The sequence below is a fragment of the Columba livia genome, chromosome 2 (assembly GCF_036013475.1).
Source record: "Columba livia isolate bColLiv1 breed racing homer chromosome 2, bColLiv1.pat.W.v2, whole genome shotgun sequence".
Lineage (NCBI taxonomy): Eukaryota > Metazoa > Chordata > Aves > Columbiformes > Columbidae > Columba > Columba livia.
This window is the reverse complement of record NC_088603.1, coordinates 105,524,124-105,541,990: the sequence shown is the minus strand read 5'-3', so window position 1 is coordinate 105,541,990 and position 17,867 is coordinate 105,524,124. Positions and strand designations below refer to the sequence as shown.

The window sequence follows — 17,867 nt, the reverse complement described above, 5'->3', positions numbered from 1 at the left end:
GCTCTTTGTCTGACCTTGCTGCTGGGCTGGGACCAGTCTTGGGCAATCTAATGAGTCTGTGGGAGGAGAGGAAGGAGGTGAAGAAGGTAGAATATGCCTCTAGGTGCTGTCTTTCCTCCTTCACAGTCCTGGAGGGGAAAAGCTGTAGAGGCATTGCTGCATCAGCTTTGGGTGATGGTCAGTGTCAGAAGAACACAAATAAGAAGGCAGAACCAGGCTGGGCTGTTGCATGTAAGGATTAAGACGGTATTATGGATAATTTTCTGGTAAATGTCTTAATACTTCTCGTAGCAGCTGATATCACATAGAAATGTGATGCCATCATGAATTTTTTGTGTATTACACGTTATTAATTGTCAACACCTTTAAAAATTGAGTGCCCTTAATGGTCTATTTTTAATTTGCTTAATGTGGCTGCTTATGCAGTTTCAAAAATTAGGATTTTTTAAGTTAATCTACTAGTGGAAACCACTTTTGCATTACATGATTTCACCAATGTTAAAAATGGAAGTAAAAGAAGCATTTTTCATATAAACTAATTTTTAAAAATTGGTAAAATATCACACAGATTACTAGCAAGCTTTTTAAAAAGGTCTTTGCATAGTTTTCTGAAACAATAAACTCAGACATTTAAAAAGGATGCCTTTGAAGGATCTCCAACTCAAAATAAACTCCAGCAAACAGTTTACCTTTATCCAACCCTAGGACAGAAAATGTTAATCTCTGCAACATGTTGGAAATATTGCTGAGTCTTGACTTGGGTAAATTAAAGTACAAATAATGTTCTAAATTCAAGGTCCTCCTTACAAAAGCCATTCCTTTCCCTTTGTGCTAATGTCAGAGCTAAAATAGGTCAAGTTCCCAGATTACTGCTATTCTGTAATATCTACCAATGTTTATTAAAGGTTATGTTAAAAATGATAGCTTAAACATTCAGTGGAAAAGAAAGGGAAGGGAAGGGAAGGGAAGGGAAGGGAAGGGAAGGGAAGGGAAGGGAAGGGAAGGGAAGGGAAGGGAAGGGAAGGGAAGGGAAGGGAAGGGAAGGGAAGGGAAGGGAAGGGAAGGGAAGGGAAGGGAAGGGAAGGGAAGGGAAGGGAAGGGAAGGGAAGGGAAGGGAAGGGAAGGGAAGGGAAGGGAAGGGAAGGGAAGGAAAGGAAAGGAAAGGAAAGGAAAGGAAAGGAAAGGAAAGGAAAGGAAAGGAAAGGAAAGGAAAGGAAAGGAAAGGAAAGGAAAGGAAAAAGAGAAGAGCCCCCACACAAACAAATCAAACCAAACAAAAAACCCCAAACAAAGAAAAAAAACCCAGAAATCTGTGCCAGCCACACAAAATTCAGTGTGTTATTAGCTAATATCAATAAATATGTGGAACACCCTTTGATTAGCATTATGGATTTTCCCTCAGTATTTCCTGCAATTGCTGAAAAAAATTATGAAGTTGCTACATGTAGAATCCTTTTTAATGAACTGATATTCAAGCTTTGTTACATAGTCATAATTGTAGAGGAAAATAATTACAGAGGAATCCATATCTGAGAAGCAAAGACACTTTTTCAGTAAATAACCCCTATTATTTTTTTTCAACTCGTGTCAGATACACAAGCTGTAAGAAATATTTAAAGTTGTAGTTGTGAAACTACAGGTTATAACAAGCCACATGCGAAAGTCTTGGGTAGGATTAGCATCCTGTTTACACATAAACTCTACGGGTCTGAACAGTGCTGCCATAACTACATTTACTGGGACACTCGTTTTGTTGGATATAGTGAAGGTGTGGTGTCATTCGCTGACTGTCCCGTGTTACCTGTAAGTCCTAGTCTTAGATGCATGCATGAAAGCTGACTGTCTGTGTTATGAAGCAGGGGAAAGTGTTCAGGAATAAAAGGAAGACTTACTTTCAGTGCAGGAGCACAAATTCTCCTTTTGTAAGATAACATAGTTGGAACTATGATGCAACTACCCATTTTTCTTAGCCTATAGATTTATTGACTGTCCATGAGTATCCATAGAGCTTTCTTGCTTACATTTTTTTAAAATTATTTCCTACATGCACGACTTTTCATATCATTACCATACCCTATGTTAACTTGCATATTTAAAAAAATATATATAAATTGTGCAGAAACGTCTTTCTTGCCATGGGGCTTCTGGAAGCCCCAAGTTTTTGTGTGCAATTGATAAAGAAATAATGATGACAGCAGTTGTTTTAAAAGATCTTTCCCCCATGAGGTTTGAGAAAAGTTAATTAGCACAAAAGGACTAGAAAAGTATCATTGTTTTTTAGTTACTGATTATAGCCGAGTGGAATTAGCGCGGAAAGATTTGGTGTTAGAATTTCTACCTAAAAAAAACCCCAAAACTTTTCAAAAGGATCTATGTGTTTGTATGGGCAAATCTTCATTTTAGCAAAGACCCAACTAGATTCAGGTACTGACTTCATTAATTTCACAGAAGTTGAGGGTTTGTTTGCTACATCAATAGATTTTTACAGTAAACAAGCTCTACTAAGCTTGCAGGATTTCCAAAATATCTGTGTTGAGGTTGTAGAGCCTTTAATTTCTTTGATCTTGTGTTGGTCTGAAGTCCTTGAAAATGGCAAGAGCAAGGAGCAAAGATGTAACTGTCTGTGAGGTCTATAAGCACTTTTGCCAATATTTACAGACATTGTAAGCTTCATTGGCAGGGCTTAGGGACTTTGTAAATGTGGTAAACCTGACTTTCACAAAGAACACAGGATGTCAAATAGTCATTTTGACACTGTTATACTCAAAAGCTGGAGAGACTCTGGCAAGTTTAAAATAGGTCCCTGTATGAAATTACATTATAGAGTTATCTGTAAAATCAGTTTGACATACTGAATCAAAGCTCTTAGTTACTGGTGAAAAGAAAGTTGATGTATTTTAAGTCCCATAACTGATGAATGACTTGATGGATTAACTACCAATTTTCTTTTTGAACTTTCCATCTCCTTAATAGTTGCATGCGGAATTTGAGGTTGAGAATAACCTTTTCTCTGTCCAAAAATATTAGGCAGTCTGCAAGAGAGAAAAATTGCGTTTAAAATAGAATTGCAATCATAATACTTTGTCATGGATATATCAGGAAGAGAGATCAGGAGTGCTGGTTAGCTAGGCCGTAACTTAAGTTAATGATGTTAACTTATTAATAATTATTTCTGGTCAGAATTCATTCAAGCAAGTCCCATCCCTTGTAATCTCTACCATTTTATGGAGGGCTGCGTTTAATCCTGTCTCTCTCCAAATATTCAGGCTTGTCCAAAGACCCATTTATGATTCTCTACTTAGCTGAGAACTGAAAAGCTAAGAAAAGTGAATGGTGGACATGCTATATCAAACATGAAGAATTTTAGAGAATTTTCCCACCCATTTCCTGAAAAAAATCCAAATAAAACTGCCCAGAACACAATTTAGGTTAAGTTCACATGGGATGCACTTGCTATTACAGTTTTCTACACTAGCTACTCTCATTTTCATATGTCAAAAATGTGTTCAATTGGAAAATTTAAACTCTCTTTCACAAATGCTTTTCTCTAATCTTGTGTCTAAATCCAGTTTATGAAGGAATCTGATCCTTTGTTGAAGACCTTTACTGGGCATCTGCCAAATTGCTACAATATTAATTTGCAACCTGGCCTCCAAATGGGTCCCTGGGCTGTTGAACGGAAGGTCTCAATGTTCCAGACAATCTGCCAGTGAGAAAAAATAATACTTTCTGGCTATCAAAAGGTGGTGACCATGACCAAGACCCTGGCTCTCTAGTGTTGTTTTATTCTGCTCTCAGCATACATCATAGAAACTGTTGTATAGAACAAAACAAATGGGAACTGACGTGGAGAACATACTGAATAGGAGCTGGATGCAGAATGAGATCCTCACAAAATATTTCCTTCTTGCCAGCCAGTTAGACATTCTGCTTTCTTATTCCTGTCAACATAGAGACATGTCTTGCTCAAGAAATGTTTGCAAAGCAGATTATTATCACAACTGATACTAAAGTGTTGCAGATTGTTGAAGGAAATTAGTACTTTTAAAAGAAATTTAGAGACAGCTTTCAGTAGTTTTCCTCTGAGCTGGAAGAGAAGCTCCTCAGCCTTCTCTTTATAAAAGCTAAATAATTTTACAGGCTAAAATTAATTTTTATAAATTAATTATCAAAATTATCAAAATGTATAATACTTGCCTATGTTTGTATGTCTGGATCTCTAATTGCAATTTTAGCATGCAGACTTCTCTTCAAAGGGAAACTATTACTATACATCATACTTAAGCATAATTGAGGTGTCACCATCATTTAAGAAATATTGCTCACATACCCTCCACCATCCACAGGCAGAGATAGAGAGGGGGAGCTACTGAGTGAGGTGGTTTTTATTGCTGTGAGTCAAAGGTTGAGATTATTTGGGAAGACAGAGCTTTGTAATAGCTGATACTACTGATTTACAAAGAGAACCTTATACTCTAAGCTGAATCAGCATGGAAATTACGTACAATGATGAAAAAGCCACCTCACACTGTTCCAGATATATATTGGTGCAGCATGTTGAATAAGTGTAGTCCAGCTATTTGGATCTTTTATGTACAATAGTCCCTTAAACATTTTGCAGGTACCTCTGTGGTTCAGGTGACAGCCACTGATGCAGATGATCCTACTTATGGCAACAGTGCTCGAGTGGTTTACAGCATATTGCAAGGACAACCCTACTTTTCTGTGGAGCCCAAAACAGGTAATTTTCCATAAACTCTCTGCAGTAATGCTGAGAAAAAAAAAGAAAATGTGCATTAAAACTTGCCAGGAGCTTATTAATGTTGTCTGTTGGTTAACTGAATATATTTGGATTCTGTTGATCTCTAATTTGTTTTTCTTCAGAGTAGCTTATGAAAACCTGACATCTGAGCTATGTGATAAGCAGAAATTGCTGGAATGGGAATTTTTATATTATTGTCAATCTACCGCTTTCCAGGTCTGCTGCCTGTTGCTGTATTTCTGACTGATGAAAATTTCAAGATGCTTTGAGCAAGTGTTTTTGCAAATGTTTGTTTCAGAAATATCTAAATGTCACATAGACAGATTCCCTGAAAAGTAGATTTACTGCATGATCACCTCTCCATCCTACTTTTTAAACTGAAGTTTTTTGATGGGAAATGTATCTTTATTAGTTTGAAGATGAAAGCACTGTGCTTCCTATCCATATCTGATATAACATTTTGCTGCCAGTTTCAAAACAAATTACTGGTGAAACTTTTTTTACTATTTTAATGTAATTTTGTGAATACTTTAAGTCACAACAAGATGCAAAGTTTAATAATCTGTTGGTTTAATAAACATTACCCATTCTACTATACCATTTTATAGACCAGGAAAACAGGTTCTCACTCTGCTTAGTTCACTTTGGTGCCTGAGCTGTCATTTACACCAATACGGAGAAGAGTTGTAATCTTCATTTCAGAAATGGATAAGTTGAGACAAAAGAGAAATACACTTTTTAGCCTATTGATCATAAACAATCTGGATAAGAACTAGACCTGAATCCCAATGTTATAACTGAAAGATCACACTCTATTTAACAATATCTAAATTTGTAGTAATAATTAATATAATTATCTTCATATTGCAACAGGTCCGTTCTCAGCAGGGATATGCAGCACTTTCTTTTTTCCTCCAATGAGCACGCTTTATAGTGGTTTTCTCTCTGTGTCTCTCTCTCTCTTTACATATATCTACAACATATATTGTCATGACTACAGACAGCCCTTGAACAATAATATGGTAGTTTCTGTTAAATCAAAATTTTTAAGAATTCAGACTGAAATGTTTGCATACATTTTCACTTTGACATGATACTCAGATTTCCTGTGTGCATTATAATTATCTTCCAAATGATTGGTTAACATTGCCTGGCAATTTAGCTATGATAGAAAAACCAGAAAACCAGTGTAGAAACAATAACATTATGAAATTGTCTATTAATTGAATTTTAAAGTGTCTTGTAAAATGGGTGAAATAGTGCCTGACACTCTGCTTATGAAATAAATGTTTCAACCCAGAGATGATTAATGGCAAGTCCTGCATTCATAAGGGAAGAAAGAAATAAAACTCTAACTAAACATTCAACAAATATCAGATGAAGAGATATGTGTCCCAACGTGCCTCTCCTTTAGTTTGTTTATGTTTCCCTTGCTGCTGACACTAAGTGCTGGTGGAGTAAATGGCTGCCTCTCTGGAAATCAGAGTTAGAAGCTGTACTGTGTACTGAGCATGAAATATTCATAAAGTCATCACATTTTGAGAAGGCATATTTATTTTTGATCTATATCAACAGAAGTGAAAGGATGAAACATAGAGCTTTCTTCTGGTTTTCATTTCAAATCAATTAATTACAAATTATATGCAGATCGTTGAATGGAAGTAACAAAATCTACTTCAGATATTACAGTATTTCCATTAATAAATGACATACTCTTAATTACACTAATGCTTTAGAAGTAGGTATTGTTAGAGCAAATATATGGTAAAATAAGATTATTTCATATACATGCAGAGTGTGACGTGGTATTAATATTAATAAGAGTTAATGTGGTGAAAGACTATTCAAGACATTGTGAAATGAAAGTTGACCTTGAAATCTTAAAAATAAATGAAGAATATTTGGTTCTTCCTAACTCTGAAAGAGTGGGAAATTAAACACAGAAGATGACATCTTCCAGGGAAGGGAGTGTTAGCCAAGGCATTATGAAGTCTAAAGTTCAGGGATAAGATATTTGGAAAAACACAGTCATGCATGGCATTACCCAAAGAATTTCATACTAAATAAAAATCGGAGGATTTTGGTGACTACTTAAAACAAGCTTGTAGTACTTCAGTTCGACGTCAAGTCAAAAACTGTGATATTAATGTTGAAATTAATTCATCCCTCTTGTTTCAGTCGTTGGTCTACCATTACCTTTCAAAGGCAAATTCAGCTTTCATGGTAATGTATTTGCTTGAGGAACCATTGACATACCTTGTCTTACTGCAGGTGTTATCAAGACTGCCCTTCCGAATATGGATAGAGAAGCCAAGGACCAATACTTACTAGTAATTCAAGCAAAGGACATGGTTGGGCAGAATGGTGGATTATCAGGGACTACATCTGTAACTGTCACCCTGACTGATGTTAATGATAACCCACCCCGCTTTCCACGACGTGAGTTACTTTGTAAAAATATGACTTGGCAATATTTTTTTCCTATACATTGTTGTTTTCTTTACTTGTCATGCTATTTCTAAACAAAAAGCACTCAGCTTCCATGTGAAATACTTCAAGAATCACTGACAGCAAGGTATATTGTTATTATTATTACTACATTGGAAGAACCTTTTTTCTTTACCTAATATGTTTCAGATCAGTTGAAATTATGATGTACAGCAAGTGCATTTGTTAATGTATTTTACTTGCACTCTGTGAATAAAAAGACAAGAGAAGGCAGACTCTAACAGATCCTTAGATTTTGCCAGCTGGACTTCAGGATACATAGTTCTTTAACTTGACTCTTAATCCTTGATATTCCTTTGGCATTTCAGCAGGATTTCTCTTGTGCATGCAGTGTTTCATAAGGAGTTAATCACAGAAGAGCCAGAAAGTCATGTTCCCTCCCTTTACTTTCCAAGGTGGCTCTCATCCTAACCAAAGGAAGGAATACACAGTTATATGCTTATAGCTGAAGAATTCAGTTTATTAATAGCATCCTTTCTGGGGTATCTTTTTTTTTTTTTTTTTTTTTTTTTGTAATTATTTTTTTTAAAGTCCTTTCTGAGTAAAATCAAAATAATGTGAATAGTATATTCACATCCATTCTAGCCTCACCTCCAATGGTATAAAAAATAGATCTGTACATTATAGATTTCCTGTTATTTCAAGCCACCAACTGCTTGAAATAATAAAAGAATAACTGAAGTTATTTTTGAAGGTGAGGGTGTTATTAGCTACAGACTGCACTCAGGCTTTTGACAGCATATATATAATTTTCTACTTGAATGAAAAAGCTGGAGTTTTCAAGAAAGCAGATGGTACACTCACTTTTAAATAAATTAATATATATCAGTTTCTAGTCATATTCAGATTGTGAACTGCCTAATCAAGATACAGAGCTATAAAATAATGAGAGGTTATATTGATATGATTTGACTTACTTGTTTTTCTTCCTCTTTTGTGGAAAACAAAGTCAAATATTTTCTTCATTGGAACTCTGTAGCAGGCATTCACCTCATGATCTACACTTAAGTTTTCAATTATGTTTTTGTATCTTTGATTTGTACTTCTTTCATCATAGCAAGAAATCATGCTCTTTAAGTATACTTTAAGTACTTTAAGTAGACAATACTTTAAGTAGAGTCCATCACAAGGAAAACCTAGCAACAAAAGGTCAATTCTATTTTAAACCAACAAATATACAATTCAAAAGAAGTTAGAAAGCTAGGTCTTTTTATTTATTTATTTTTTTTTAAGCTGACAGAATCTAATGGTCTGAATTCATTAAACTTTTAAATTTACAGGATCGTATCAGTATAATGTTCCAGAGTCTTTGCCAGTGGCTTCTGTGGTGGCCAGAATAAAAGCTGCAGATGCAGATGTGGGACCTAATGCTGAAATGGAGTATAAGATTGTGGATGGTGATGGTTTGGGAGTGTTTAAAATTTCTGTTGACAAAGACACCCAAGAGGGAATCATAACAATTCAGAAGGTAAGTCTGATTTCTCTCACTGATTCTGTTGGGATATGTGCAAGATGATGAGAATATGAGCTTTTGTTTCTAAGTGCCTTATCTGCTGTAAAAGTTTCTATTGGCATATTTCATCTTAACTTCAGTGTGTATGTGATTTTGAGCTTTTTAATTACTTTTTGTTGTTGTTGTTGTTGGCAATAGCTGTGCTGCTTTGATGAGGTTTGTTTAAAGTTCCTGTACATACAAGTTTGGATGGGAATATAAGCTTTAGGCTCATTTATCTTTGCATTAAAGAGAAAATGTGAAGATATATCTTACAGTAAAAATGGAAGTTTCAAATACAAAATGGATCCCAAACATTTTTTTTTTAAAAAGGTATCTAACTGTATTTGGCTGATGTGCTGTTCAGAGGCATACATTACTAATGTTAAAATTATATATCAGTAAGAATAATTGTTTTACAAGATAATATATTACAAAAATATTATTAAATATTAAATATTTAAATAAATATTTTTTTATTCTTAGCTTTCTATATGCACAGTTAGAAAACTAATATTTTAAAACTTAAAAATCATGTTTATGTAAAAATATTAAAACTCGGTATTATTACCTAGCTGCAACACATTTTATAGAGTATCCTTCTGCAAAATAAAAGTGAGCTGAAATATTTTGCATGAAAAATTACATTTTGAGGAGAACAGGAAAAAAAACCCCAACACCCTAGACAGAAGAATCTCTTCTCATGTAATTTTATACTCTTACTGTGAGAATGCTTGGCAAAGACAATACTGAATCTGTGGCCTTAACTCTAGTAAGTGATGTAATACCTCCTAAAATGTGAGAATGACTTGGCATTTTGGAATATGTGTGAGGATGTTCCTGAACAAGGACCTATGTTTGTAGTTAATATGATTACATAGCGGATTTTTCTTCCCTCTATACACCTACCAGTTCTGTGGGGTTTTGGGGTGTCTTTTTTTTTTTCTGCATGATGTTGCAAACAAATGGCCTAGTTCTCTGATGCCCTGAACACCTGCTGAGAGCTGGTAAGCATCCATAGATGTCATGGCAAATGGAAGATGTGCAGCACCCTTGAAAGATCAGGCTCTAGTATGTGTAATGTGAATCATCCTTTTTCAAGACAAATACATGCATCTTAGGCTTCTTGCAAACTATGCTAATTTCTGCTTTGCACCTTTGAAATACAAGTGATGAAAAGTTATTTGTGTCTTTCTTCAACAGCCAAATTCAATGTAACACCTTCAGTTTGCTCGTTTTAGGTTTTCAAGCAAAGATCTGGAAGAAATATGCCTGTTCTAGAGGGAGGGCATTTATCAGTGCCACAGTGAACAACAGTGAAACAGTCAGGGTCTTCAATGTTCTAACGTGAGATCTGATTAATTCATTTTAATTTTTACTGTGCTCAGTGTTTGTTACTGGAATATCCTGATTTCAGTGTTGTACTGTGCACCAAATAATTTCCATTCATTATTTCTATAGTCACTTTAGCTAGGGAGATGAACTGGACTTTTCAATACTGAACATTTGTCCTCAGGAGTGCTCTGTGAAATAGCTATTGAACTGCATTAAAAAGATTACAAAATTTTGACCTAATGAAATGCTCCAATTTGCTTATAATTTTTAAACCTAGATACTGCTAAATTTTGACACCAGAATTCAGACTTTTTTCTCTGCAATGTTAGAACTTTTCTCTAGTTTACCTACTATTATCTACTTTCTTTCCTCTGTCATATCCAGAGGGGAGTCCACACACTGACTGCCATTTCATTTTGGACTCCAGGAAACTTGGTGCCTTGCCCAAGGCTGAAAGATCCTCCATGTCAACCTTGCAGATTAAATATCAGGGAACATTGGCTAAGAAGGAAGAAAGAAAGTTAAGAGCTTAAGCACAGTTACTAATAGACAACTGTGCCTTTTTATTCTCTGAAGGACATGTACATTGAAGACTATTCATGACCACGTATGTGGGTTAAATGAGCATCAACCACAGAGTGTAACCTGCCAGATCACTATGGAGTTCGGCAGAGGTTGTCCCTGCATGATAATGTGTGCTCGTTATCAAGGAATTAGGGAAGAAATAAAGTCTGTAGCTTGGAATCTGCCTAAATATTTTACCATCCAGCACGTGATACTCCGTAGACCTCTGAGTGCAATTAGCTCTCTCCTTTTCATGTCTGTGAAATCAGCTGAGGCACTGAGAAACAGCTCAGCCTCAAACTGCATGCCCATCATTTTAACTTGTGTGTATTTATGTGCTCAGCTGACATGCCTGTGTACACATCAAGCAGTAAAATGCCAAGGCAAAGACTTCTGAAAAGGCACACTTTGGCTCTAAATGCAAATGCATACCTTAGCTTTGAAGACTTTTGCTGCAATCGTACATACAAATCAGCAGCTCAGTCATGAAAACCACTGCCAGTATCACTGAGCAGCTGAAGTCACTGCTCCATTCATTTTTGTGCTGGGTGTTGTGAGGAAAGTTTGACACCGGGTTATCAGAGTTCCACATGCAAACTGAGGATTTTATGTTTTGTTTTTAGAAGGATAACCATTTTGAGACAACTTCAAAAGGTGACTTCCTCACTAAAAATTAAGGCTTTTTTTAAACACATCGGGAGTATCAAATTTGAAACAAAAAAAGAAAAGAAAAAAAAAAAGAAAAGAAAATGTTTTCATTTAAAAAAAAGAGAAGTAAGATTTAAGAATTCATTGGGCAAAGCTGAATTTTTGTATGCTTCAAGTGGATGGAATATGAAAGAAAATACCCAAGGTTCAGCAAAAATTACAAAAAAAATCATATATATATATATATATATATATATACACACACACACAAATTTAGGAAAATGAACTTTTTTGCAAAAGAGAGATACCAAGAATCGTGATATTAAAAAGAGAAGAATGTTACATGACAAGGTATTTCCCAAGATTACTTGTATATAATGGATTTGACTAATACATTTGGACACATTTGTTCTCTGTGTCCTATGGCACAGAGACTTCACAACATCAAATGTCAGCAAGAAAAACAGTGATCCTCATCAAAATATGGAGTGTATTCTTCCCTCATTTGTATCTCTTCTGCATTCCTAAATCCAGATATCTTTTTGGCTTGCCCTGTTTAATCAGGGTGGATCTTTCTTTAAACAGTTTGAGAACCATGCTATTTTTCAAATATTATTAGTTCTGGTCATAATTTTGTAGTGATAGCAGGACTGGGTATTATGTGTTCCTGAACATCCTGGTACTGTTGTTGCCTAGTACCTAGTGTCAGTAAATACTAGCTACTAGGCTAAACCTCAGTTCAAGGTAACATTTTGACAATAGACTGGTACCCTTATAATAAATCACTCGGCCATAGAGAATCAGACAAGGAACAAACACTTTCTCTGTGTCCTGGTCTTTATCCCTCCAAAGAGTAAAGAGCAGGATGGTGCTACCTTATGCAGCACAACTAAAGATCATGCATGCTGTACTGCTCTACAATAGTTGTTGCTATGTGGCTTTTCACATGCTTGTGACACTTTATTTTCTTCCGTCCTGGTTAGGATGTTTGAATCAATGTTACATGAATGAGATGCGAAGTTCATGTATTCCAGCAAGTTGGTTAAGTTCATTCTAGGGAAAAAAAAAAGGCAACAAACTTTTTCAAAATGGTCTTTGAGACAAGGACTAACTTTTGATTGTGTATTTATGGCTTTAAATAACAACAGGAGGTTATGTCTGGCTGGAACTGATTTTTTGTGGGGTTGGTGAAGCTAGAATATCATCTTGGAACAGGAACTAGTAAAAATGGTATTGAATCATTTACTTTTTTATTTGCACTAAAAAAGAAAGTCTACCTTCTTCTGCAATACATTAACTGAGTTCATTGAGTTCATATAAAAAAAAATTATCCAGCATGTGTCTGGGACGGTATGTAAAAGTGTGTAAGTTGTTTTTAGGATGCCATACTCTGTTTCCAAACTGCAATAGGATATGAAAAATGCTAGAAGACAAACCTTGTTTTCCAGAAGCTGGTATAAATCACAAGTGAGTGGGACCCATAAGCACAGTTCAGAGCATTATACTCAGCTTACAGGAAGGGTGGGAAAGTGGTGGGAAAACCAGTGGGGGTCTTTTCCTGTGACCTGCAATGTTCATACTGTTTGTTGCCTAGTAGCTTAAAGTCACCTTCCCATTTATTTTTTCTTTTCCCCCTTTCTCTTTTATTAAATGATAAAAATAAATAAATGAAAAGGTTGTTTTTTGTTTTTGTTTTTGTTTTTTTTTTTCAAATGAAACAGAAGAAAGCTCTTACTTTATTTTTCTAAAGATACCAGGTACTCAGAGTTCATGCTCGAGTTCCAATGTTGCAAATAATGGGAACGCTTGCCTATTCTCCACACCATAGGCATACTCCGTGTAGTGAATTCCTAAATAAAACTAAATTATATATCTAAGTTACTTTAAAACAGGATTTAAGAAAGCATTCATCTTAAGTGATCTTTTCAGAAAAAAAAAAAAATACAGTTTTGAAAAGGAATTGGGCATTTATATTTCTTCAAAGTATTTGAAAATTTTATCCTAGCTCACACTGTGATTCAATTCTCCATCTGTAGAACAGGATCAATTCCTTCCTGTGATTTCATTTGTCATTTCCATTCTGCTATCAATACTCTGCTAGTAAGGACTCAGATCATTTGTATAGCTGCATTTCACAGTGGTGAGAGTGTTCGGAAGAGAAGTGTAATTTTTTCTGAATATACTGGAGTTTCAAAAAATGTGTTGGATTTGTCTCTGAAGTAGCAACCTTAGAACTGAAGAAACATTTGTGGATGTGAATAATGATTTGGTTATTTAATACAAAAAAATCTGAAGGGTCTATGGAAACCTATGTGTGTACAATTTCAAAGTGGATTCATCTTGACTGTTCACAGAATCCTGATTGTAGTACACAGGAGCGGAATCATTACTTCACTTTCTAAGCAAAATGCATACACAAGACTGCATTTTTTGTAGCATTCAAAGCACTATTCCTAAAAATAGTGCACTGGAAAAAGGATTGTATAAGTACAGATCTCACTTTATTCACAAAGTTGTAGGCTATAGTTAGACTTCAGTAGTAATAATAGCTCAATAGCAAAACATCTTAAGATAAAACCCTGATAGATGACCTGTATCCACCTACACCTTTATCAAATACTTGATGCTTAAAGTAGTAATGGTAATTTAATAATAAAATAATAATTTAATAATAAAAAAGGCTGCAAGGTATATTTTTATCATGTGTATCATATGTGACTTTTTGGAAGGTGATGAGATCTGATTCAAGCCATTTTGAAGTCTGTGGAGAGATTTTAGTGGACATAAGTGCAAAAAAAAAAAGAAGACTCTATATATAGAGTTGTCATGTCTCACTGTAGCAAGTGACAAGCATTAAGAAGATTTTCCATGTTACAGTTCTTGCTCTCTTTGCCTTCATTTCTCCCCTGAATACACAGCCCTGCCACCAATATCACCAACCAATTTGAGTGTTAGAAGGAAAAATGTGAAAATAGTGCTGCAAAGTACTTTCTCATAGGAACTGACTGCTAAGAGATTATTCTAAAACCTGAGTTCATTCTAGGAGTAATACTGGCAATTATAAAAATGGGGGTTTATGTATAAGCTTTTGAGTGAAAAGCTATCCTTCTATTATTGTTAACATTTGACTTTTTTCGCAGCTAGAAAATTTTCTTTCAATTCTATATCAGAGTTTAAAATATAAGAACTTGAGACTTCCATGGTTCCTTTGAGAGATAATATGCATTTGTTTGATGTACTGTAGTTTTCAATGTAAAACTGCAACCGGGTTTAAAAATGGGATTTTCACCTCTGGAAAGAACATTACTACGAAGTTACCATACAAGAAAAAAATTAATATTACAGAAGTGGCCTTCCTGTGAATGATAACTTCATATCCAGCCTCTGTACTATAGATGACTTATTTTATAGTTTCCTTTAGACAGGATAAAATTCTTATCCCTTAAGAGGGCAAAAAAAAAAAAAAAAAGGAAGACCCCACAACCCCCCTATATTAGAGACAGATGGATGGATCCTGCACTAGATCTCATCAGATAACACTAATGCACAAATTTTAATGAAGCTGTCAGGCTCTATTCACTGTACTGAAGGGCTGTAGTATACCTTGTCCATTTACCCTTCAACATTGATGATTTGTACTCTGTTGACTTGGTATTCCATTATTAGAATCTTGTACTTTTGTTATACCAGGAAATGATGAAGGCATGATCCGAAGGCCAGTTAAATAATGGTCTCTGTATAACACACACCAGTGGCAATTAGATAAGAAGAAAAAAAAAAATAAAAAAAAAGAAGAAATATTTTCAGTTCACATTTTCAGTCTTTTATTAGTGTCTGTAGTATGCAATGTCTACATTATATTATCTATGAATTGTTGAAACATTTCCGCCGGGTCATGAACTCTTGCACACTAATCATATCTTAGAGATTTAGTTTATTTTTCTCAGGTTATACTCTTCCTCAAAACTTGGTACCTGCACATTCACCATAGTGTCTGAGGACTTGTTTATTATAGGAACAGGCTGAGAATGATAACCAGAGCTTTTGTCAACATTGTCACACCCCACAGGAGACAGACTCTGATACAAAGAACTAGAATAAAACAATATTACTACCCCTCTATAACAAAATAACATTGAATGTCATAAAACCCTTTTGCCAGCCCATACTTCCCCTCTTCTAAACGCCAACTGCTCCCCACTGTATATATACATAAGTTAGATTTTTTAGAACTTATTTTTCGTTAACAAGGACCCTTATAGCTAGGGCCCTATCGGCAACACTGAATGCCACAAGATACTTGAGGGAATCCTAGGGCAGGATTCATTTGCTGAAAGCAGAGGTTTACTTCTTCCAGTTACTGAGACTCCTTTACTAGTGCCTGGTGAAAAAAAAAGCATTCACAAATAGACCAGCTGATTTCATCCCTAGAAGAATTTTGCTACACTCACAGTAGGCACCATATGGTGGTTTTCTCAGATGTACATGGCCAAGTTAGAGTAGATGAAATCTGGTCTTAGTAAGCAAGCCTGTTTAGGATATACATCTACACCATTGTTAACTTTGCATCCTTCTCTATGAAGAAATACCTTTCTAATGAAAGTGAGATTTGTGTATTCCCTACTTATCTAACACTCCTGTAATCCAGTCAAATAAAGAACAATCTCTTTCTACATTACAAAAATGAAATATGATTATTTAAATGTGCATGTCAGCTCTTGTGATAAACATTCAGGTGGAAAACACATTTTTATGGTTTCAGTTATTAAAGTTCTAATTTTGTCTCCTTTAATCAGTATAGAAACATGGGAATGTCTTTAAAAATTAATTTAAGTAATATTTCTTCATTATTATGCTTAGTCTATTCAAATTAAAAATGTACATAGTTCATCCAATTACACATATGTGCTCTATGCACTTTTATTTTTTTTCTCTCTATTTTTCTCTATTTCACTATTCAGAATTGTCTTTTTTTTTTTTTTTTTTTCCTTAGGATGACTGTGATGTTGACATTAGTATATCATAAGGAGCTATGCTGTCTTCAGTCTCATGATATATTTCCATGTGTTTGATTAAGTATCCTTGTAACCTCAATTGTCCTATTTCAACAGGTATCACTGATTAGTGAGAGTAAATTAGCCATCACTTCTCCACTACATATTTTTGCACATTCTGACTGAAAATATACTGTTTGTTAAAGGCTTGGGTATTTGTGGTTTGGTTTTGATTTGGGGGTGGTGGGGTTTTTTTGTTTTGTTTTAGTTCTACAAATGTCAGCCTTTTTTCTTTACATTCTTCAGGTTATTTCTTTATTTAATATGATGCTTTTATTGGAAAACAAGAAGTCTTAAGATATTTGTGTGCTTGGTTGTCTTCTCCTTAACCTTGCTGCTCATCTGATCATATCAGTTTCTCAGTAGTTATCATGAAACAATATAGTCTGAGACATTTTTCATTGTCCTAACACCACATTACATTTGCACTGACTGTGAGATTTGTTTCATAGAACATATATTGTACTTTAAATATAAGACCAAAATTAAAATTAAAACTAATTAAATGTGCTTTAGTAATAGATACTGACCAGTTGTATTCAGTATAGTGACCAATATCCAGACAACCTTTCTTTTATGGCGTATCTGTGTTTGGAGAACTATGGATACTACAGCTCTGATTCTGTGCAAGAAGTAAGATCACATGTACTGCCATTTGGAGAAGCCTTTTGCTGCCACATAGAGTTTAAAGAAGTTCAGTGTCTTTCTGAGTGTGATGTGTTACAATTCATTTTTCATTTTTAAATCTAGACTGTTTACAGCTGCATTGTAACATCAGCATAATCACTGACTTTAAGATGCTCATTTGGGATTTATCCTACTGTAACTCGATGAAGAACTTAGACCTTTGAATTTGTAGGTCAACAGATGTGTGTTTCACCTCTGCTGCTCCTCAGAGTGATTACAGGCATGTTTTGCAGATGCTGTCAGGTTATTTTGCAAGCACATCTCTGATCTCTATGATGTATTCAGAATCAGAATGGCAGAAAACCTTTTTAAATCTATTCCATACACTTGGAGTTATAGTTTGAAAAGACACTTGAGTAACCAGACTGTGGTTTTAGAAATGCTTTGGTCTTTTGCTTCTGTTCTTAGTGATTAAACTTAGAATTGCAAAGAAATATGGTGCTAATATTAACATGATGCTTTCTTTCAATTATTGTTCATAAGGGAAGATGACTTTGCCTCCAAAATAATTTGCTTTATGGGACAGTCCTCCAGATCACAGGTTTCTCCTTGGTTGTGGGTCATTTTTTAATTCTAATTTGTATTAATTCTATTTATTCCAAAAGAAACTATACTTTCATCAAAGAACATTAAAGCAGAATGAAGGTGGAAAAAATTAATGTGTCTTTTGCTTAATAAACAAAACAAAACAGTCTCCAGACTGCATCTTCATACAAAATATTGCCAAATAAAGAGTGCAGTTTAACCAATTGCCACATTTGCTACACAAATTTCTACAGAGCTTGAAGTAATAATTCTTTAGACAATTCCAATGCTA

General features: G+C 34.9%; 1 protein-coding gene across 4 annotated transcripts in view; it reads left to right on the top strand.

The window, feature by feature from the left end:
- CDH7 (cadherin 7) overlaps positions 1 to 17,867 on the top strand; it is a 138,882-nt gene that overhangs the window by 95,587 nt on the left and 25,428 nt on the right. For all 4 annotated transcript variants that reach the window (XM_065053064.1, XM_065053065.1, XM_005498712.3 and 1 more), the window contains 3 exons: positions 4,622 to 4,741; positions 7,034 to 7,201; positions 8,551 to 8,738. In XM_065053064.1, the coding sequence (XP_064909136.1) occupies positions 4,622 to 4,741; positions 7,034 to 7,201; positions 8,551 to 8,738 (476 nt within the window). The remainder of the gene's footprint in view (positions 1 to 4,621; positions 4,742 to 7,033; positions 7,202 to 8,550; positions 8,739 to 17,867) is intronic.